This window comes from Venturia canescens, chromosome 5 (genome assembly GCF_019457755.1).
Source record: "Venturia canescens isolate UGA chromosome 5, ASM1945775v1, whole genome shotgun sequence".
NCBI classification, from domain to species: Eukaryota; Metazoa; Arthropoda; class Insecta; order Hymenoptera; family Ichneumonidae; genus Venturia; species Venturia canescens.
The window spans coordinates 1758116-1781723 of NC_057425.1; the positions used below are offsets into that span (position 1 = coordinate 1758116).

Below are 23608 nucleotides of genomic sequence, written 5' to 3' on the forward strand. Positions count from 1 at the left end.
CGAGCTAGACAATCGATTTGGTTCGTAATCGATAAGATTTAGTTAAAAAAAATCCGACCATCAAAACTATTTGTTATTTTCCACAAACCACGTTCGCTAATATAATAATAAATTTCAACAAACTTTGGCTTGTATTGAACTGTCTAATACGATTCGATTCACAAAATATTGATCATTTTGAAAAAACCGTTTAGACAGTACTTAATATTTAAACAAATATACCATAAAAGTGTAAGTGAATAAAATGGAAATAAACAAGTGTTTCGAGTTCTTCGAACAAAATATTTGGTTTCACTCGTTTAGTTCATTCACATAAACAAAAATTTAGTGATTTGGATAAATGAACTACTCCTGTAGTTAGTTAAATCAAGCAGCAAAAATATCAACCAGACGTTTAGTTGCTTCAACGATTTTTTTCTCAATGTAGAGAAAGATGAAAAAACAAAATATTTCCGAATTTTTACGTTTAAAATTACGATCCCAAGTTTCCCAACGATTCGCGAATGATTGAAGCGGGCTTCGAGAGCTCGAAGAATATGCGCATGCAGATGAACGAAGGTTCGTGTAAACCGTTCTGAAAAGAGATGAAAACGTTTTAACATTGTTTCGTAAAAAGGTCATTAAACTTGTATTACACGGACATGTATAGAGGTTTGGTTCCGCGACGTAATGACAGTAGAGGAGAGTCAGGATGGCATATTATTATAGTTGTGCACTTAACTTAGTGGCATTACCAGTCATTATTTTATTCGTCTGCGCGTTATATATTCTCTTCCGCGAGACTCTCAACGCCGGGCATTTTTATTTCGCGCGTTTGTTTCCGGTGGTCCAGATCACCTCGTGTTCGGGCTCTCCCAGTGCCGCAACTCGAGAAACAGTCGTTACGAGGAAAAAAGCGAGACAGCGAATTGTTTAACGTAATTTGATTTTAACGGCGGATAAAAAATGGCGCGATTGCGTTGTAAATTACGAAATGATGCTCGCGATGCAATTTCCAAGCTCCTGCGACGTTTTTGCACTCGATGAAATTGTAACTGTTTCATCGCTAATTCAATGCGGACGATTGTCAATCGAATTACGAGCGATGAAATAATTGCTAATTTCGTCTCCCTCCGCGCCCTCAGGGATCGTACCAATTCGATGAATTTTTACGTCTTTATTCGTTGGATCGGCAAGCTGCTGATCATTTGAACAAGATAACGAAACGTTCGATCAATTTGATCGCTACGAAATTATCCCCTGCGCAAAAACACACTCGAACATAAACGACCGCGACTCGACGAGATCAATCTTTTAAGGGAGAGTCCCCCGCGCGATCGGCAATGAGAAAGAGAGAGTGAAATGCTCGATGAAAATTGTGAGAGGCACAACTCCGCACCTCGTTGATTCCTGCCTCGGCGAAAGTTGCCATCCATCTTGCGCATGTATACGAGAAATTCTTACGAAAAATTCTCACCGAATATTGGCCAGGGGGCGCCACGATCTGCTGCTCAACATTTTCGGCAATTCATTGAATTCTTTGCGACTCGACCCAGCTGTCAATCAGTCTTGGGATTTCTTCCAATTGGCACTTTGATTCGTTGTTCAGAATCTCGCTCTGCCAGGAACGTGCTTCTCACGAAAATTAGCGGAAAGTACATTTCATCCAGGGAAAAATTCAGCATCGATGCAATTCCGACTCGAAGCAACCGAAAGCCTACTTCGAAGTTTCATTTCGTTAGCAGCATTCGATTCGACGACGAAGCAACGAGCTTCCAGTCGCGAGCGCGTGATCGATTGAAAATTCTGTGCACACGTGCACCTGTGCAGCTCGACTCGTTGCGGAATCAATTATAATCGCAGTTGGGAAAGGGATTGCACGAAATTTGAGTAACCGTTGCAAGGTGAAAACTACTCGGAGCCTGGATTCGTTAGTTTTCATAATGATAAAATCTCAATCGGCGTCGTTCCACATACCAACTGCTGGTACCCCGACTGCTGCGCCCTCCTTTTTTCAACACCACTTTTTAAATTCTCCAACATTAAGGTTGCAGAGCATAAGCGAGATGCTTACCCGACGGAACTAATACGATTCGATCTATAACTGCACTCTCTTTCTCTCCTTTCAAACATAAATATAGCACACGCGTTGTTCATATGCTCTCGAACGAATACTCGCTCTTTCTACAAAAGTGCGGGAGTTCGGGCGTGGCTGACAAGAAAGCCGGGAAAGTGATATCCGCACCGATCATTCTCGACGATTCTCAGACCCGAGACCCGCAAGTATGTAAAGGCTTTGCATGCCCATTAACTCGACTCGAGAAACAAACGTCCACTTTTTGCTGCAAATCCAACGAAAGTACCTGCCAAATAAATGTCAGTTTATTTATGAATCGTTTAGGGGAAATTTCGACGAATAAAATTATTTTCATTTACGTATCTCTATTCCCATGTAATTATCCAGGACCCATAAAACAGTTACAGATTTTCACCATGATTGAGCTAATTTATTCAATTGGCTTGTAACATTTTTCGAATATTTTTCGACTTGCAATACTTTTTGCGGGTTTTCAGGCAGCTCGTAACTTCGATTCTTCAAGAGTGATGAAAGTGGAATAATTCAACATTTTTTTCCTCGGGTTTCATGCTCCTGGCGCCCTCTTCACTCGACTCGGGGAACTCAAGTGGGGAGAAGGGTAAGGCAGGAATCGAGCGAGGAGCAAAAGTTCTCATCAAAATCGAATTACATACGATGTTTTTGTTTATTGTGACGAATCGAACTTTCCGTGTCGGGTGATTTTCCTGTAGATTGGAACAGCCGACGAGTGGTTCACACGTCAAACCATTAGTTGGTGCTCGTAACAACAGAATATCAGCAAAAGATATTTTGCCGACGATTGTTGTCCTTTCGCACTTTATCTCGATATATTTTATTCTATTTTTTCCAACAAATAGAATTTCGTTGATATTTTCAATTTCCGTTAATGAGAATAATGAAAATGTTCCTTTCCAAAAAGTTTCATACTTTTTGAGGATCTTAATTATTTCAAGAAAATGCAAAAATTTCAATTTTTCCAATAATTCTGTAACGTCGTATCTTTCAAATTTTTATCATAAATTCAATATTTTCTCGCATCCACGATTAAGATCGCTTTTCTCGAAGATGGCTCATGACTTACCGACCTCAATCGTAGGTTCCTTTACACGAGCAGTTGAGACCGAAGGCAAGAGAGCGTTCGCCACGGAACCACTCGAATAAAAAGCAAGTTCCATTTCTATGGAACGTTTCAACAGATTTGGGAATACTGAGAGTTTCGTGTTGTGCCAAAGAGGTTTATACAGCTGGTACGTTCGAAAAGATCGGGGCCTGTCAGATCATTGGCGAGATCTCGCCAATCAGATTCTCTATTGGAAATTCAATTTTTTATTCGAATTTTCATTACTCGATGATTTGACTGTGGAACATTGAAAAATTAGAGGAGAGCTCGAAGGGGAGCTGGAAGTTGTTGCGACATCCTTGGGACAATTATCAGTTTGCTACAACCACGTGTTGATAAAATTATGTAAGTTATTATTTTCGCCACATTTTGTCGGTATTCTCTCTCACGAATGCAGATTTACGTTTATAAATAATTCACGCATACTTGCGGGACACGAGCCGAGCCGAACTTGCTATCGAGGCATGCAGCTGCGAGAGTCTCGCAAATATTTTCCCACTCTTATTCGAGGCATAACTTCGTATTTCCTACGTCGTTATCTGCCGAATTTTTTCGACGTCCAATCGGGACTCGGCATTACAGTGCATTTATAACGAACACTTTGGAAACTTCTTTAAGTTGAGAGTCGATTAGATTACGATAAAAAGTGATAAAACTAAAGGTAATGTATGACGATGAATTATGACAGCTGTTTGATTGTATCACAAAATGCGTTCTTGCCCACATCAGTCGATGCTTTTGCCTCTAGAGTAGAGACGCGTCTAAGAGAGTCCGAAATTTCTATCGAAAGCGCGAAACGCGATTTCTACTCCTGCTTTTGGAACTCGAGCCTTTTGGACTTTGAGCAACGACAGACTTTCAGTTGAATCACAAGCAGCTTGGCTTGGGTCGATTTTTCGAGCTCTTTTGTGCATGCCCAGCTGAATTTTCGGCTCCGACAATGGCGGTAGTGGCGAGGGAACTAAAAAAACGTTATTTTACAGATGTTTGCCAAGTTGCCAGTGCTTAAGAATCCGCGAGTCGATTTCTCCAGCTTGTACTCTCACTTCGCGAGAATGGCGAGCACTTCGCCGGCTCTGATGTCCAAATTCGATCCACCTTCTCGGTTCAAAGGCACCGAAAAGTCGGTCTGGTAATAACCGCGTCAAAATCGAATTTTCAGCACTGTTATTCGTTCGGTTTGCGTATTGTTTTAACCAGCTGCGTTTCAGGGTCGAGTACATCCAACTGGCCTTGAAATACAAACCGTTGAATCTCGGCCAAGGCTTCCCGGACTTTCCTGCGCCTGATAATGTGACCAAAGCTCTGGCAACTTCAGCCACCAGTGAGAATCCCCTCCTGAATCAATACACTCGAGGATTCGTAAGCAAAATACTCCGAATTCGTTGAATCATCGATTTTCACTCGAAGGGTTCTTCAAAACGAAAAAGGTGCTCCCCACTCATCAGAATTTTCAACTTCACGTTTCAGGGTCATCCCCGTTTAGTGAATGCGATCGGAAAATTGTACTCGAAGCTTTTGAACAGAGAGTTGGACCCAAACAACGAGATACTCGTGACCGCCGGTGCGTACGAGGCTCTCTTCGCCACTCTTCAAGGCCACACGAATCCTGGCGACGAGTGGATCATCATCGAACCTTATTTCGATTGTTACGTCCCCATGGTCGTTTCGGCGGGGGGAATACCGAGGTGCATACCGTTGAAACCGGTGAGAAGAGTTTCTTTGGTCCTGAGGAACTTCGTTGAGTTGCACACTGGGAAAAAAATTTGGTTGAAACACTTGAAAAATGTTCAATTCAACTCAAATGTTTAGTCCCATTCGTACGACAAAAAATTTCTTTAATGTCACAAAATATTTAGATAACGATTCAGATAGCGATTTCGATTTTAAAAATTGAGGGTTTGTGACCATATTTGGGTTACTCCAACGTCATATTTTGTTGCCGCGAAAATAATTGTATATTGAATCCCCTTAGACTGTCTCGAGACAAAGCTTCAACTGAATTAACAAAATGATATGCCATTCGAACAATAAATAGAGGGCATAAATAAGAAACTTCATGCTTTAAAGAATAAAAACCCAGTTGCAAACTACTGCGTGAAAACTCAAAAGTGTATGTGAATTAAGGAGGGTGGATCGCCACGATACAATGTCAGCATGCTAAGCCATGTTAAAATTATTAAGAATTTCAAAATTATAAGAATTTAATAAAATTTGGTAAATGTATTCTTTAAAAATATATAAGACAATATAAATTTTTTTAGATTTTCCTCCACATAGCTCTCGAGTAATTGAACATTAAAGTTCACGTGTATAAGCATAGAGTTTACATGTACACAGTTATACATCTCGTCGATTTAACGCTCAATTATTCGATAACCATGTGGTAAAAAAATTTGAAAAAAATTGTATTTGTATACTCGATGCTAAAGAATGTTATCACCAAATTTTATAAAATTCTGATTATTTTGATTTCGTGATCCACCCTTCTTAGTAGGAATGAACAAATGTTCGGAGTTCTTGGAACAAAAGATTTGCTTTCGCTCGTTAAGTTAATTAACATGAACCAAAATTTAGTGATTTGGATAAATGAACTATTCCTTATTTATCGCAAGCGAATGTTAGTTACATCGAGCAACAATAATATCAACTAAAGACATTAGCTGTCGCAACGATTTTTTTCTCAGCGCAGCGAATCAATGTTCACATAAAAAATTGCTTCCCAGACAAAAAGCACCGGCGTTGTGACCTCGGCAGACTGGGTGTTCGACAGAAAGGAGATGGAAAGTCTGTTCAACAGCAAAACGAAAGGAATCATCGTCAACACGCCCCACAATCCCGTTGGGAAAGTGTTCACCCTCGACGAGCTGACGTTCATCGCCGATTTGGCGAAAAAATGGAACGCTCTCGTTGTCTCGGACGAAGTTTACGAGTGGATGGTTTACGAGCCTTACGAACACATTCGAATCGGTGAGGAAACGACGATGGTTGCTCTGCCACGATCGAAGATCTAATTGGGATTTTTTTTCAGCGACTCTTCCCGACATGTACGAGCGCACGATAACCATTGGATCAGCTGGAAAAACATTCAGTGTGACCGGCTGGAAAATCGGTTGGGCTTACGGCCCCTCGAGCTTGCTCTACAACTTGAAAATCGTCCACCAAAATTGCGTCTACACCTGCAGCACACCCATCCAAGAAGCAGTGGCGATCGGCTTCGAAGAAGAATTCGCCAAATTCGGCCAGCCCGATTGCTACTTTCACAGTCTCGTTAAAGAACTCCTGCCGAAGAGAGATTACATGGCCAAGTTCCTGACCGAAGTCGGAATGTCGCCGACCATACCCGAGGGCGGCTACTTCATGGTCGCAAACTGGAAAGCTCTCGAAAATAACGTTCGCCTTGATGAAGAAACCGACGAGAACAGGGATTACAGATTCACCAAATGGATGACGAAAAATGTCGGCGTCCAGGGCATCCCGCCCTCCGCCTTCTACAGCCCGCAAAACAAACACCTCGGCGAGGATAATGTCAGATATTGTTTCATCAAGGTTCGTCCAGGAAATACGAAAATTCAACATTTTCCTTCGATCCTGATAACTCGAGGATTTTCATCCACAGAATGCTCAAGTGTTTGAGAATTTTCAAAATTGTTGCACTCATTTCATTTCCCCAGGTTTCTCAACTCAAAAATATTTTGAACCAAAAATTCAGGCTCCATTTTGCAGCAAGCTGTAAAAGTGGGATGAAATTTTTTTTTTCCGTCCATATTTTGTCATACATCGAGGGAGCCCCATTTTTAGATTTTTGCTGCACAATTAATTGCACCGATTATTTATTTATTTTTTTTTTTTTGCAGAAAGACGAGAACCTGAGGAAAGCTGCAGATATATTGCTCAAGTGGAAATCGAGTCAAGCCTGATTAGAAGATTGTCAGAGTTACGTCAACGAATTCAAAGTAGAAAATCAAAGACGGTTATTCGCGAGTCTTCCAGGTGTTTCATCGATCTCGCAAAATCGTAGAGCGAATTCAAATGTTGTAAAATTCCACTTGTATTTTTGTACGTAAAAACGATCAAAAAATTTTATTTTATTGAGCTGCGTACACGGTAAATTCGTCGGTTTTTTATACGGTAAAATCACCGCGCAGCCATCTTTTCGCATCCTTCGTATCGCATCCGAAAGTTTTTCCGAATCTGTAAAAGAAAATGGGCAGGGTCAAGGATCGAGCAAGAAAAATTCGAACGAGAATATCGACTTTGTACGATTGGCTTCAAAATTAAAACCTCAAGAATCATTATAGAAAAAATATTTTCCAGTTTCTGAAGGAAAAAAGGTAAGAAAAACACTCGATCGATCTCGGCTACAAAAGCGACACTAAATTTGGATGCAACGAAATGAGAGAAGCACCGAAACTGCGCTTCGACTCTCTTTCGATGCTCGAACTTTCAAAGCGTCAAAAAGTGTCTCGCCCAATCGAAACTTTCTCAGGGAATTCCATACTAACCGCGACAGAGTCGGAAACAGAAAAATCGAGGGTTTTAGAAAATTTCTCATCGAAGCCGAGCTTGCCAGGGAGAGCGAATTAAGTAGTTCGGCTGTTCTGTGACTAGTCAAGTCTGCAATTACTTTATGTTGATTAAATTCAAGTCTAAATTATCCATAAAATTAATAAACACTTCCACCGAGAATATTTTTATCATAAAAATGTAATAAAATGCTTTAAAACTATCATAAAAGATAAAATTTATACTTCAACTTGACTAGTCAATGATCGCGTCGGTGACACTTGAAATACACATAACTTAGGGAACATTTTTATTGCGCAAGAGAAAGTTTGTATCGTTGTAATTGTACCAAGAAAAAGGAATGGTCAATTCGTTTAAAAAAAGCGAAGCTACTCGACGAATGAAAGCACGTGTGAGTCAGTCTCAAAAATAAATTTGACGAAAGGTTATGTTTTTATTTTTAAAGGAACGGAATCTGTGATAAATTTTCTTCGCGATATAAACTTTTCCGAAGCTCGAACAGCGTACAATTTTTTTCCCAATTAACATTATTGTGAGTTCTCCCGCCGTGTTAAAAACTCAAAATTGTAAATGAAATAATTAAAAATTTTGCCTCGTAAGGCCCCGGAACTGCGCTCGCCGTTATCAGGGGACCTTAAACTATCGAAAACCGCAAAAAAAAGTGGAGCTTCGCCGTACTTTAGCGAACGGCCGAACTACTTAAATAATCGGAAAATTCGTAGATTCGCACCTGAAATTGGCACCGGGTACGTGTCCGAAATAATTGGGTATGAGGCCGATGTTCTTGTGATACTTTTCGGTCGGTTGAAGGAGGATCGGGGGATCAGGACGAGAGATCGTGACCGGAGCCCACTCGGTGCTCTGGCGAATGCGGTAATTCGTTGTGAAATCGCACAGCGCGCTGTTCGTGGAGGCGGAATGAGTTGCACCGAAGTGCGCGTAACCGTAGGGTATGTGGCCCGTGTATCCTGTCGAAAATTGGGAGAATCGAGGGATTAGAAAACTGTTGAAAGTGCGAAATGGGCTAAAATGGATTTCGCTAGTTCGACGAACTTCTCGCGTTTTCTCGAACGATGCTGTATCTCATTTGCTTCTCGCTGCTCGTGAGATTCATTTTCTGAGGGAAAGATTTGTTCGCTTTTTTTTCAAAAAAATTGGACGGCAATGATCAATTGCAAAGAAATTGGACCGCGGTTCCGTAAGCTCGAAAGATCGAGGCTAAGTGACACGTGAGTTATTTCGATTTCGACGACTAAATACGCTAAACAAAAGAGCAGCGCCGACGAGCAGCGAAACATCTGTTCTCGTATTCACGAAGGTCGAAAGAAGAAAAAGAGTTGAAACGAAGATCGAGCAACATCTCTCGCCATTGTGCTCATAAACTGGGTCAATGTCGGCGCGTTTTTTCTCGCTGGACTCACCGCTGACGAAGTATTTCTCCGGGTTCGTATTCTCCATGAAATAAGGCGACGGCGCATGGTCTCTCGGCGTTTCGCACTGCTCGTCGATCGTAAGAGTGTCCGCTGCTCCAACGCAATCGGGACGAATCGCTATCAGCGGCAGCTTGAACTCGCTCTTGGCAAGCTTCCGAACCATTCGAGTTTAAAGCGAGATTAAAATTAGCAACGATTTTTCACTTGGAACGAAAACAGCAAGTGTCTTCGGCCCCTTAAATATTTGATTCCAACGAAATTAGTGAAAAATATTAATTATCTCTGAGTCTCAGGCCGAGATATTCGATCGAAACTGGGATAAAATCCAAGAGGATTCAGAGTCCATAATTTACCAGCCGATCCTCGACATTGCGAGGTTCGCCTCGATCGTTTTGGAGCGCCGAAATTCTGTGTAATTGATTGGAGGCTTCCCGGTTACGTAGTTGCTGACGTTCGAATTCGGCGAGACCCTCGATCCCCTCAACGGTAAATCTCTGACCGAGTATGCCTTTAATGTTTGGCATAAATCCTGAAATCCACGATGAGTTAAAGGCGCCGAGGTCAGAGATCGAATTACACAGCGTATATATGCTTTATGAATACGGTAAACGAAAGACGAGTAACGAGACACCTTCCTTTTTTACGGTCCGAGGAACACCGTGGCGTCGCGAACGCTGCCACTCGAGATGCTCAGAATTTCATTAGCAAACGTACAAAACCACTTACCCATCTAACTATTAAGAATCATTATCGCGCTGCTGTTCGCTTTGTTGTGGGGAGATAATAAAACGTCGTTATTAGGCAAATTTAAGCTCAGCGAAGAACTCGCGTTTTTTTCCAACTTTAGAATTGAAAGTGCCCCTTAAATGTACCATTAAGGAAGTTGAGGCATTAGAATGAAAATGATGTCACCGCTTTTAAACCGATTGCATCTTATAAAGTGAAGTGTTAAAAAAAATCAGTTAAATTTTCAGACAGTTTAGGAGCGTCGTTGCTGAGAAAAATCAATAACAATTCGGGCCAAATAACATGTAATCTTATGGAAGTCAAGACACATTCAGTGATATCTCCGTTAAAAATGATGCTAAAAATATGAAATTTTTTGGGCAACATGAGCAAGGCTTGCCCAATAATGTCAATTTTTTTCAGATTTATTAGGAGATTTGCTGAGATTATATTAATAATAATCTGTTTTCCGTGCAGTTTTTTGAGGCTAGGATCGTCACCGTTCGTGTTTTCGACCGAGCTTTCACCAGTTTTTCGTCTTTTTTTCCCCAACTTTTCTTTAAAGTGTACGCAACATTGCCAAACTGTAAACTGGCCTAACTTTTGAAAGGTACAGGTCATCACTTTTGGGTAAAAAAAATGACTGTACAGCCTCAACTTCCTTAATTCGAATCGGTCGAGTCGCATCAACACAATTACGATTATCTTTCTGCGGAAGACTTTGCATACGCGTTTTGTTTTCTAGAATTCTTGCTCGCTTCCTCACAATCGTTTGTTTCGTCTCTTATGAGTGGACTGTGAAATACCTTCGTAACGGGGAACCAACGGATACTTGTAGATTGGATCGGTCCGCTTGAACCGCGAGTTCACGATGTCGATGTCATTCTTCGCTGGTCTCTGGATCTGCAAGGATCACGAGAACGATCCGAATATTCAAAAAATTACTGTTTTTCTCTTCAGAGCCAATCGAGCCGAGCTGCCACGAGTAATTCGAATTTTTTTCTATTCTCTTCGGCACAAACCTCGTAATCGTCGCTGACACGGTTCGAAAAAACGAGCTCTTCGGACTGATTGCTCGTCGGATCGTACAACGATTTACGAGCGAGTCCGCCGTAGGTCTCGCCACATCGATATCGGTAGTGAGGACAACAGCCGGGGTTTCTGGTAAAAAATCATTCGAACTTTTGTCACTACGGTCTCCTAACCGAGCTTTGCTTTCAATGGAGCTTTCCAAGTTTGCATGCACATTACCCAGGTTGGGATTCCTTGTTGGATGGCTCTTGAGCACCAGCCATTTCGAGGGATTTTAATGTCTCGATACAAACTTACAATTTTGATGTATTTATTGGTTTTTTTATAAACGCATTATTCGATATTCACGTCAGATTTTCACCATTGCTGTCAACATTTTGACGTTTTATATTCTACAGACAAACGAACGCGTTGACAGTTCTCTCCAAAAACAATGATTTTTCCCACTCTGTCCTTTTTCGTGTGTTATTTTCGCATGAAAAAAAAAATATCTGGAAAAAAATCTCCTGAAATTTTATAGTCCTAGGAAAAAGACTCGAATTCTCCCTTCTTACGTTGGAAATTAGTCGCCAGGTGTTCCGTCCCCTTCGTCCGGTCTACGCTCCCGTTTGATTCGACCTTAGCGCTCGTACTTTATCGCGCAATCTCGATCGAGATAAGTGCCGACTAAAAGTCTTGTTTCCTCAAAGATTTGACGATTTTTATCCAAGAAACCGTTAAATACGGAACCGGATCTGGCTTTTCTTAACACTCCTCACAACCATTAAGGTAGTTCATGCACGAAATGATTTTCTTAAGAAAATCTTGAAATTTAAACAGAGTTTAAATGAGTACTTATTGCTCATTAAGATAAACGCGTTTAAATATGAAGAAGCGCTCTCCAAGGCGATTGGGGTTCGGTCAGCGATGGATCCCCGATTAATTAACGGCATGTAATTTCATTCGCCAAAAGATAAGTGGAATAAATTGATTTACAATTTCGAATGAATAACTCTGACATGAATTTAAAGTGATTATATCTTTAATCGAGGAGTAAAAATCGATCCTTTTTTTTCCTCAAATCCATCCATCATTTTTGTTCTTCTGTTTGATGAATAGCGAGACTGAAATGATCGTCTTTCTCTGGTCGCTGGAACGCGAATAATCTCCCATCAAAAGAAAAGCCTTTAAACTTTCACACGTTCGATTCTGGAGTCGTATTTTTTCAAGAAAGCTGACTCGACGTCCGAGATAAAAGGGTTTCGTCTATTACCAAAGTGTCAGCAGAGTCCACTCGTGCGGGGAACTCACGAGGCAGGTTCACAGCTTGGGGAGACAATATGCAAACGTACGTGGACACAAATCCTTTACAATGTCGTAAATTGAAAGGAAGCGAACGTGACTCACGTGAGTGCGTGCGTGTAAAGAAAAGGGAGACTGCGAGAGTCGATAACGAGAAATGGGTAACAACCATCGACGCAGCTTTTGTGTCGCGGGTTCTCGAGACAGCGTTCTAGGATTTTCAGTCTTTTTTCTACCAAAAAATCACTGACCAATTCGATTCCTCGGAGTTTGAATTTCATTCGTAAATTCATCGAAGTTTGGAAAAAATCGTCTCAGAATTAGTCGATTCGTTCGATTTTTGTTTCAAAATTATTCGAACCTGTCAAAGTTGTTCATAAAACATTGCTGTGTGTCAGCGTTTGAGTAACTTACATAAACACGAGAGTGACGAGCATCGAGTCTCATTCTCTACCAGCAGAAACGGAGCATTTGTCGGGCAGACCGGAAGTCGCATTATTATCGCTGTTGGCCGGTACTTCTGTGGGATTCGCGTTTAAGGCCCCCATACAAGCCGGTTTTATCAGTTCTAGCGAAAGTATTACCGGGAACGGTCGCATATCATGGGTGTGTTTTTCGTAATTCACTCGCTTTTACAATACAAAGAACATGTTCCCGGCATGTGTTGCGGTTTCCATCCGCCGCGGCGGGCTCATTGTCCTCGGCAAACGCTCTAATTCATCAAATTCTCATAATTAACGGAAAGCACACAAAAACGGGGCTGAGGAAACGGTTTTTTCAGCTATATCGATCGGACTGAGAGAGTTACTGAACTCCAAACATTAAGGGGGGGTCCTGCTTTAGAAAGTCCAAAAATCGATTGCTTTCGGGAATATTTTTAAGATTGACGGAAATAACTCATCATAGCGAACTTTTCGGTATGGTTTTAAGGATATTTCTAAAGTACTAAAACATTTTTTCAACGTGAGAAATACTAATTTGTACGTGGTTTATGCGCAAAGTCTGATTTTAGAAATTTCTCAGCTGCGTACAATGTGGAGAGCGTAATTATTGTCTGCAACAAAAATGCCAATTTTTCTTCCATTTTCCTATATTTTCCTTCCACATGAACTTGTGAGAACCCGAAAAAATTGGGAAATTCTATATTTACAGCAGGATCAAATTATATTCTTCTTCTTTAGAAGCGATTTTTTTAAACTCGCTAAAAATATATAATTTCGCAATTTTTTCGGGTTTTCGTAGATTCCTATGTAAGGAAAATATACGAAAATGGAAAAAAAATTGAGAATTTCCATCGCAGACAAAATAGTTACGGTCCCCACATTGCACACATTAAAAAAATGTTTTTGTATATTTGAAACATCCCTGAAAGCGCACCGAAAAGTTCGCCATGTCGAGTTATTTCCGTCCACCCTAAAACCTTTCCCAAAACAATTGATTTATTGACTTCTTAAAGTAGTTCGGCCGTTCGACCAAGTACGGTGAATGTCCACTTTTTTTTGCGGTAAATGATAGTTCAAGGTCTTCTGATCACAATGAGCCTATTTTCGGGGCCTCTTGCGGGGCAAAATTTTGAATTATTTCATTTACAATTTTGAACTTTTAACACAGTACCTTACGGAAGAATTCATAATAATGTTAACTGTAAAAAATCTTATCGGTGATAGAGCTTCTGAAAAGGTTTCATCGTACAGAAAATTTATCACAGATTCTGTTTAAAAAAAAAAACATTACCTTACGGCGCTTTTAAAGAAGAAAACATAAAAAAAACTATCGTTTTTGACGTGACGGAAGCGGATGGCAGACATTACGTTGCAATGCTGGTAACAGCTGATTGAAGCTTCGGACAAAGTCGGTAATCGCGGGAATTTCAAATTCTTCTCGAGAATCTTTAAAAGTGATAAAAATTTATTTGTATTTTTTCTTGTTTCATGAATAAATTAAGTTTTACAAATAAATTGTAATGCATAATATTTTGAAATATTAATTTTTTAATTATAAAAAATATTCATGTCCTCGGTCAGCGTTGTTTACGTTTGTTTTCACTTTTTGATCGAGTTTGTCTTCTTTTTTAAATTTCATTATTAAGATTGACTGGCGTGCTTTCATTCGTCGAATAAATTCGCTTTTTCGAATGAATTGACCATTTTTGTTTCTCGGTGCCATTATACGATAAATTTTCTTTCGCACAACACAAATTGTAGCTGCTAGGTTATGTGCACCACTACACCGGCATTGCGGGGGGTGAGAGGAGCAACGACCCGACTTTATCCGAACATTCGGAGTCAATCACTTAACTAGTCAAGTTGAAGTATAAATTTTATCTTTTACGGTATTTTTAAAGCATTTTATTACATTAACGTGATAGAAATATTTTCAATGTAAGTGTTTGTTAATTATATTAATAATTTAGACTTGAATTTAATCAATATAAATTATTTGCTAACTTGACTAGTCATAGAACAGCCGAACTACTTTAAGCAGGACCCCCGAAAAGCGAAGCCATCCCGAAGGAAGGAATTGCGAACAGCGAACTCGAGCGTTTCCTTATTCGTACGAGTTTCTGCGAACGTCGAATTCACGTCGAATTAGAGGATCGTAAATGTTAATTGTGCCACCAGGTAAGCCGCGGCGAGGGCCGAGTCTCCGCGGAGCATTTCTAATTCGCGTGGTATCTCGACGTTACGAGATTCCGGAGACGAGTGCATCTGACGGAGCTAATTCATGGCACGCACTAGTTCGTGCATGATGCATGAATGTGGGGAGTAGCGGCGAGGAGTCGCAGCCGGGAAGCAAGAAAGAGGCTACCGGCTGCGGGAGGAATAGTTGCGGCGATGTTCGCATTTCGCTTTCCACGGCAGGGGCGAAGAACTGGAGAAATTATTAATATGCGCTCCGCGTGTTGTCGGCGGTGTTAACGTCTTTACTTTTCTTTGGTAGCGCACCCGCTCCCGAGATTCAACTTTCCACTTCATTATCATTACGCAAGTGCGGGACTGGGGCGAAGGAAAAAGTGATCCATAAACATGGAGCGTTGCTGATCGACTCGCGGCGGGGTTCCCACTGTCCGCGGGAGCAAAAAGCTCAGTAGATTTTCAGGATTTTCTTCATCATTCACTTTCCCAGGGCGGCCGAAAGCGCCCGTGCACCGAATCACCGCGTCTGACAGTTTAATCGACCCGGTGAAACTCCGCAGCCGCGCGCGGCTCCATTGCGATCGATTTTCCAGGCGTCCCAACTCCCCGGAACAAAGTCGCTTTCCTCCTCGCACGCCGCGCCTGCTCCGGAGATGTAATTGTTCCCCGTCGCCGTGATCCTGCTCCCCGTCCCCGGGAGCAGCCCGCTCCCGACGCACCGAGCGCAAGTGCAGCCGCAGATGCTAATAAAAAAGAAAGCATCACTTGCACTCCATAAATTGCCGGAAGATTTCATGACTCCGCAGAAAATATAGGCTCGCAGGCACGCACACGAAGCTCCGTGTGTGCTCAAGCGTCCGCATCGATGCAAGCGCAGCCAGCAAAGTCGCGGGGCAGTCCCGCGCGATCCCTGCCCGGGAATCTTCTTGCACACTCTCGTTAACGTCATACCGACGATCCTGGACGTTGATCGATGGCTCGAGATTCGCTAACGCGTTCCCCCCTCGTACTCGATAAGTGCTGCGCACCGCATCATTGCGATGCGCGCGCTAGACCACTCCGCGTCTATACAGATATAAACGCGTCCGTGCGCGATCCACACTTTTCCGATGGCTTCCACTCCACCGATCAATAAATAAGGCGTGTGTCAATAAATTATTTTACGCATTCCGCCCTCGTTCTCGTAAATCATCGGACCTCGCATATTAATTATAATTATTGATTTATCCGGGGAATGATTTTATGTAATGGGCCTCGATAGCTCGCAGATTATCCCTTATTATTAGCCTCCGAGTGTTATAATTACGGGCAGGAAAACGTCTTTTTCTTACTCTTATTCCTTCGCTCGAACAACGTCGAGGTATAAATCTTCATCCCCCTTTTTTCGCGATCATTTAGCCCCTGCATTATCCAGCATTCACTGCCGGCCGCGGGCTCTTTCTTTGAGGAAAATTGCGAGAAGGGAGCTTGGAAACGGTTCGCGGGGCCGCGATAACGCTTTTCTAGGAATTTTGCCTATTTTTAGGTGAGTTTCAATGACTTTGGGAAGGAAGATTGGAAAATTGGAATTGAGCCAAGCCTCATCGGGTCGGGGAGAACAGATCAGCTTTTTCGTTGTTTCTTCAACGAAAAGGATTTGAAACTTTGATCGAGTGTCGAACCCGATTTCCAACGAGGGGGAAATCAATCCTAAAAGTTTTTTTGAGCGTTTCGTCAACACTCGTAGAGTCGAATATTGAAGTCGGCTGCTGATCTCTTTCGAGCGTTAACTCTCTCGACAAGGAAGTCATTGAATGTTGAGGGAAACTGCGGGACAGGGATCCGTAAGATATTTCTAATTTCGTAATGAAAAAAACGAATCTGTGAATCAAAGTGGCGGAACTGAAAAGACCACAACGGTACATTTCCTGTCCGTGCGAGAGGAACGTCCGAAGGAGTCGGAGCCTCAAGTTGTATCATTGTTTTCACGAGCCGTAAAACTTTCCTTGCGAGTCGAGTAACATTTTTATTGCGTAGCCAGAATAACGGGGGCGCGATTCTGGCGTACGCACGAGATCGGGAGCCGAGAGGATCGTGCGGCAAATAATCATTCCGATTGTTTTCATAAAAAAGGCGATTGAAAAAAGCGACTCGGATCGACTCTTTCAAAAAAGTTTCCTCGGCCATCTTTTTTCTAGTCCGAGACAATCGTGTTCGGAACACTGCACTCAACTAGTTTTTGAGTAGCCAGAAAAAGGCACGACGTTACCGGGCAGGATACCGAGTCATGACGGGTCCGTGCATTAATTGCCTCCTCGATCGAGCGCACAAGCCACTCGACGAAACCTCGTAACGTGCCCAGCCTGCAAACTGTTTTCAATACGATTTCAAAGCTTTGTACTTTCCACGCGATAAAATGTCCCGTTCGAATTGAATTCCACGAAGGAAAAGACCTTGCTCACGTTCACGCTGACGCGTTGAGTAATGGGCTGCGGGCCCTTTTCTATCTTTTGACGTTCGTCGTTCCGCGAGTCTCTCTTTTATTTACTGCGACGAAATGATGACGAGCGCGTTGAACCGGGTGGACGAATCCTGCGTTATTTCTCTTTCATTCGTTTCTCCTTTGTCTCGTCATTGTTCGAGTGAAAAGGCTCGTACACGTGCCAGGCGAGAATCAGCCTCGCGCCAGTCTTATCTCTCCATCTTAATATTCAACGCGATATAGCGACGGATCTTTGGAGATTAATCCTCGTGATTGTCTCGGGTTAACGGTCAGAGCTTCCGTCTTGAAATCGCCATTTTTTTAATGCGCCTCCTTCAATCGTTCGATCAATTTCTGTCGAGATTCCTTTTCGTGGCAGCATCAAAGCAAACTGTGGGACACGAAAACTTGGATTTTTTACGCAACGAACAATCGCTTCTTGGGTTCGAAGGCCTCGAAAATTCGAACGCGAACAGGTGCTGGACCGATTAGACGTCGAGCAAGAGTAACGAAGAGGGCGGAAGTCACGGCACGAGAGAGAGAAAGAAAGGTACAGTTTCCTCATGGAATGCGGTCAGGTTAGACCGAATGTGGGAGAGCCCCGATACCGAGAGGCGCTCAAACTTGGACGCAACTTTTGACCAGGCAAAGAATCCTTTCGAAGTGCATTTCGTATCGAACGGTATTGGATCGACTGAAGAATCTCACAGTTATAAAACTCGCGTAATAAAACTCAGAGTTTACTGCAAATTGAAAAACGCTGTTGACGAAAGTCACACATTTGGACGCTCTTTTCCATGGTGGGAAAAAAATGTTTGTTACTCTAACGAGGAAACGTTCTGGAAGGTTTTTCCTAATGGGGATGCTAATTTCTATGGGAAAAAACAAAATTTCTTGCCTGCGTCCGTACTATTTTTCGTTTTTAGTGCGTAATAAAGTTTTAAAATAATATTTTACTCGTTTACATCTCGTTTACGATTTCCGATGTAAATTTTAGCTGATAGATTTAAAAATTGGTAGACATTTAGCAAAAAGATTGCGTTAGAAATTGCTACACATATCGAAAACATATTTTCGACTCGTACTCTCGCTTGTGCAGCTTTGTGAGCCGACACTTCACACTCGATTCGGATGGTGAATTTTCGTGTTTTTCAAAGCAAAAATACTTTTTTCTCACTATCAAACGTTGGTGTTTTCCTTCATATATGTATTTACGACGTTTCTGAAATTTGAAGAAAATCAATCGATATGGAGAACGTGCGGATTTCCCCCAAACAAGCCCTTCGAAATTACCCCAAACTGCGAAGTGTCACAAATGAATTAATAATTAAAAAACAGTAGGGCAAGCCCAAGTTTGAACTGCGTTAATAATTCTTATATGGAATAACGATATTAAATTAATTGTTTGAGTAACATTGAAACCTTTTATCCCGTAGTTTCATAAATTTAATGTATAGGCAAAAATAAGATGAAAATGTACGAAATTTTATGATCGGCCAATGTGAGTGCACTGAACATCGATGGGGCTATCGCACGAGTTCGAGTGCGCGCGAAAGCAGGGTTTCGGAACATAAAGGTATTGCGACGTCCGCGTTTACCCTGCGTCCGGAATTACCCCACTCTCTCCCACGTACGAATAACTTTTTTATCCCCACGATAAAACAGCATTAAATTCCAAGCGATTGATGCGAGTTTATTCGTTGAGCTTGAAAAACGAGCTTTTTTAACGATAATCTTCATTAACGAGCTGCAAAAAGAGCTGCGATCAAACCTCCTCGGATAAACTCAATTAGAATCGTTTCCTCAAGCTTGTCTTCGAGGAAACGACGGAGGAGGAAAAGACCGATGAGAAAAAGCGAGAAAACGAGATCGCCCCTCGTTTATGGTTAGTCGAGGCACGTAAAGCTTTCCCGTTTTATGGTCATCGGTCGCTTGATTAGGGAAACCGATGGCGTTGAAATCGCGAGTTTTCACGCACGCACAGCCAACGCGACACTTTCCTCTCGTTACCGTTAGCAAGCGGTGCTGACTCGGTATCGATCACGCGGAGCGCTCAAATTAGCCTGTAATTAGGATAGCGATGCGAGATCCGCGGACCCTCGCCCAATCCATCGCCGTAGGAATCTCGTCGTACGTCTGTATTCGATAGCCACGATTTACGGGGTTTCAAATCGAGTCTGCGGTTTAGTTGGAAGCCTCGAGGGGCTTTCCATTTCATAGGAGTGGGATGACGCGAGTTATTTACGGTTACATTTATCTCAGCGGATCTTTACCAATGCGTAACGAGATCAATTCGATCCAATTTAATTCGCTAGAAATTATTTCGTACACGAGAAGTCTGACGGAAGGATTCCATTAGCTGGAAAGATGTTTCCAGGGAATCTCGACTAATGACAAACGAGTTTCCTGCCTCGCGATGAGCCGTCGAACCCCAGAATCATTGTAATCGATCTCAATACTTTTACAAGAGACCGAGCACCGATGGAAACTGCTTGAAAAAGAGAACGAACGTGACGACGCAGTTCGCAGAGCGTGCTAAAGAATATGCAGCGGATTTAACCGAGTGCGCGAACATTCGATCGGAGCTCGAGCGATCTGAAAAACGGGAGCCCGGAAAAGTGTAAGAAAAATGAGCGAATGAAAATACAGGCTCGCTACAGTTTGGCTTTGAAAAAGGGTGAAAGATTGGTATCGCGTTGCACGTGTGTGGAAGTGGGGAGGGTAAAATAATTCCGAAGAGCGGAGAAGGGAGAGAGCGATTGGCCAGTGGAGTGACGACAAGGCGTTCGGCTCAGTGGTCTTTCGACTTCGTTGCCTCGTATACGAGGATCCTGTTCAACGTCCTGCAGAACGAAGCTCGATGTTTCTCGGCGATTTTTACGTCGAAGGTATCTCGTGAGGCGACCATTCGGGTAGTGACAAATAATTCGTGTTAACGAGCGATTAAAACAATGCTATTAGCGTAATCGCCGATCGCGACAGCCCCGCGTGAATGAGTGTGCATTTGTTTGTGCGTTTGTTTTAACGAAACTGCATCGTTGAAGCAATCTCGACGAACTGCCGCATAATATAACACCGGCAACTCGTTATTTCGTGGCATTCAAGGTGAGTCGTCTCTCTAATTGGCGTATTCTTCGTTTTGTTTGAACTGCGTTAGCCGCAGCGATTGCGCAACGTCAAATTCTCGCACGATTGGATAAACGACGAAATTCGTGTTATTTGCGGCTCGTTGTCTCGCAATCCAACCGGAAAATTCGACTGAGGATGTTTCACGGATTATCAAGTAGTTGCAATTACGTCGAAATGGCGCAACATCTTCGTTAGGGATTTCCATTTCCGCGTCTCGTCTCCCCTCCATTTCCGCAGCTTCTTTCGCCTTCGTAGAATCATGCAGTAATCGCCGAATGATTTCCAACTGAAAAATTCGGGTTTGGAGCCCAAACGAAAGATAACAATCGAAAAAAAACGCAGCGATATCGCAAGACGCTCGGCCGTTAACGGGCGGAAACGTCGAACGAAATTCCCCAAGATTCCGAGCAGCCTGTGCGGAGCACGTGATTTTCGCGAAGGTCGATTCTCGCAGAGAAAACCCCTTAAGACCTGGAGGAACGAGGCAAAACCTGGGTCATCGAAGCACAAGCGATGCCGGAGAGCATCGACTATAAAAAGCATAAAACGAGATTAAGCATACGCGAGTTTGAAAGCATGCAGCGGTGGAAGTGAGTCAGACGAAACCAGTTATGGATACGCGCATCGGGATGATGAATAATTGACACACTTTTGAGTTTAACACCGTTAAATTTGCGTGGGCTAAATAAAACGGAGTGCTTCGTTGTTCGTCGGTGCGTAAGAAAAATCCGAAGAATTTAGAAAACTTCGAGGGGGAACTCGCGCTGGGAAATAATTCTGTGAAAGCGGAATTCCAGCGGCGCGGCCGGAATAATCGATCTCGAACGTTCCGAGTGAAAATCAAGGATGATGAAGAATTTTTGGAAAATCAGAACACGACGAATCGTTCGATAAACAGCTGGCTTCCCCGGCCTCAATGGCGCGAGCGAGCATTCAACAAAATAGCAGCGTAATAAAGAATCGCGATCGTTTTCCCGACGCGTTTCCAAGTCCACGAGAATCTCGACTCGACACCGGATTAACTCGATGATCAATATGCATGAGTGCTCACCTCGTCGAGCCCGCGTGACTCATCTCTATATATTTATTTAACTATCGTGTCCTCTTAACGGATCATCGGATGAAAAAAGGTGCGTGGGTCGTGCATTGTACTCGCTCCCTGTCGAGGCAAATCTCCCCGTTTGCCCTTTGATAATGTCACAGAGCTTTTGTTCAACGAATCCCCGCTCGCGCGCCTCATCGCTGTAAAATATACCTCGATAACGCGAGTCGTTTGTGACTTCTAAAAAGCCACGGAATAATGCACTGTGCCGATTAAATCTCGCGTGCGCCCACTGTACAAATAAGTCCAGCCGCGCAACTGCCTCTGGAAACAGACGAATGTGCGGGGCTGCGTACGAATGCCTGAACGCATTAACTATTTTAATAATTACTTGGAGATTATAAAAATTCATGACGACCTTGGCGAGCCCAGTCCGCGACGCTGACTTCTCAAACTCTCCGGGGCACACCATGATTCTGCCACATTTTCCATGGATCGTAATCCCGATTTTTCGGATTTCAAGGATTCCTGGAGCTGGCGGTTCCTCGCCTTTTCCGACTGTTTTTCGTGACCTTGAAATATTCATTCTCGACACTCAACGTTTGAGTTTAACAAAGACCGGAGATTTTTATTCGAAAAACCTTCTGAACGAAGCCAGTCGCCTTTCCTGCTCGTTGATCGCGCGAAGAATCGATCATATTTCGTGATCTTGCGCCAAGGAATTTTGTTGCTGGCTCGCCACGAATTCCTTTCTCAGCATTCTCAGTCTAATTAATCGCGTTTATCGATCCTAATTATCGAACCGATTGACTCGAGGAAGGTAAAAAAATGTCGACAGGTATTTCAATGCGGAATGTCCTGTGCGCAGGTACAGTGCATATACATTTATACGCTGACAGTATGGTTGCACATGCATATATGCAACGGCATGTATAATGTCACGAATCCCAGTAGAATAAGGCAACGGCGCAGCTGAGCGAACACACCGTTGTAATTTTCATGCACGCCAGCATCATAGCCCGTGTGGAACCCAGTGGAACGAACGCAGCCACATATTTTATTTCCTATACACGCAGACAGTTGTTCACACAAATATAGTTATATGGGGACTACGAAATGGCATGTTTGAACGAAGGAATAGTGAGCTGCGTCGCGATCGTTGATTAAGGTAGATCATGCCCGGAGGATTGTATTTTACGGGTGTCTAAATTGGATCGATTTTTACTCCCTAATTAAAGATATAATCACTTTGAATTCATGTCAGAGTTATTCATTCGAAATTGTAAATCGATTTATTCAACTTATCTTTTGGCGAATGAAAAGAGAAAAAAGTGTTAATAAAAAGACAGAGAAGCCTGTGACAATTTCGTTCAATCTTTAACGTAATATATCTTCATCACTGGTAAGACAATCGTCTCGAATTTTTTCTCAAACCTGCTTCTTTTGCTCATTGCTATTGCGTACTAGAACTTCGTAAGAAGCGTTCGTTCGTAATATGAAAAGATAAACGATTTTTTACGCATAGTCCACGCGTTTATCTCAATAAAAAATAAATACTCATTTAAACTGTGAATAAATTTCAAGACTTTCTTAAGAAAATCGTTTCGTGCATGGACTATCTTAATTGGGTGAATGCATGCAAAAAGACAGTTCAAGGGTCGATTCTGTCTCGTGTTTCACTCTCCCTCTCAGCTCGTTCAAACTACTCCTGGTTATACAGACTCTTGGGGAAAAACTTTTGAATCTGTTCGCATTCATCGGCTGATAGAGCTTGGAAAAAAAGGTTCAGACAATTGGTGTGAATCCAAAGGTTTGGAGAATTGGATTGTCAGAAATACGTCATTCAGAAGTTTGGTGACGTTTGGAAGTCAGTTATACGATTCTCATATGAAGGTTAAAATTCAAAGGTTATGAACAGTGTAAACGTTGGAATTCGAAGTGTTTTTTGTTTCTTTTATAAATCAAAATTCATTGGATGAATTTACGTAAAACTTTAAAAAATTTTTTATTCGTATATTTTTGTACAATGGTGCGTTGAAAATGACACCCGTTGAATCGGCATTGACAGCAAAACGGAAAGGTTTTTATCCCAGGGACACAGTTTTTCCATAACTTTTTTGTTTCTCTTTTATAAATAATTTTCT

General features: G+C 42.3%; 3 protein-coding genes across 4 annotated transcripts in view; 2 read left to right on the forward strand and 1 right to left on the reverse strand.

The window, feature by feature from the left end:
* The first annotated feature begins 3276 nt into the window (after nucleotides 1-3276).
* On the forward strand, nucleotides 3277-7300 carry Kyat (Kynurenine aminotransferase). 2 transcript variants are annotated; one of them, XM_043419486.1, is made up of 7 exons: nucleotides 3277-3542; nucleotides 4181-4329; nucleotides 4409-4559; nucleotides 4668-4904; nucleotides 5924-6167; nucleotides 6229-6746; nucleotides 7055-7300. In XM_043419486.1, exons 2-7 carry the CDS (start codon nucleotides 4181-4183, stop codon nucleotides 7115-7117), a joined length of 1362 nt encoding a protein of 453 aa, XP_043275421.1. In that variant the 5' UTR covers nucleotides 3277-3542; the 3' UTR covers nucleotides 7118-7300. The 2 variants fall into 2 exon arrangements, with proteins under 2 accessions (XP_043275421.1, XP_043275422.1); XM_043419487.1 differs by lacking the exon at nucleotides 3277-3542 and adding an exon at nucleotides 3601-3858.
* Nucleotides 7250-15245, reverse strand: LOC122410977 (UPF0605 protein CG18335-like). The gene is made up of 9 exons (XM_043419488.1): nucleotides 14754-15245; nucleotides 12611-12716; nucleotides 11135-11406; nucleotides 10906-11044; nucleotides 10690-10786; nucleotides 9511-9686; nucleotides 9146-9308; nucleotides 8455-8692; nucleotides 7250-7391 (listed from the first exon to the last, which is right to left on the reverse strand). Exons 3-9 carry the CDS (start codon nucleotides 11176-11178, stop codon nucleotides 7322-7324), a joined length of 927 nt encoding a protein of 308 aa, XP_043275423.1. The 5' UTR covers nucleotides 11179-11406; nucleotides 12611-12716; nucleotides 14754-15245; the 3' UTR covers nucleotides 7250-7321.
* Nucleotides 15246-20083: 4838 nt separating this feature from the next.
* The window catches only part of LOC122410600 (uncharacterized), a 28295-nt gene continuing 24770 nt past the window's right edge, over nucleotides 20084-23608 (forward strand). The window contains exon 1 of the mRNA XM_043418857.1: nucleotides 20084-20398. The gene's annotated coding sequence lies outside the window, so the exon portion shown is untranslated. The remainder of the gene's footprint in view (nucleotides 20399-23608) is intronic.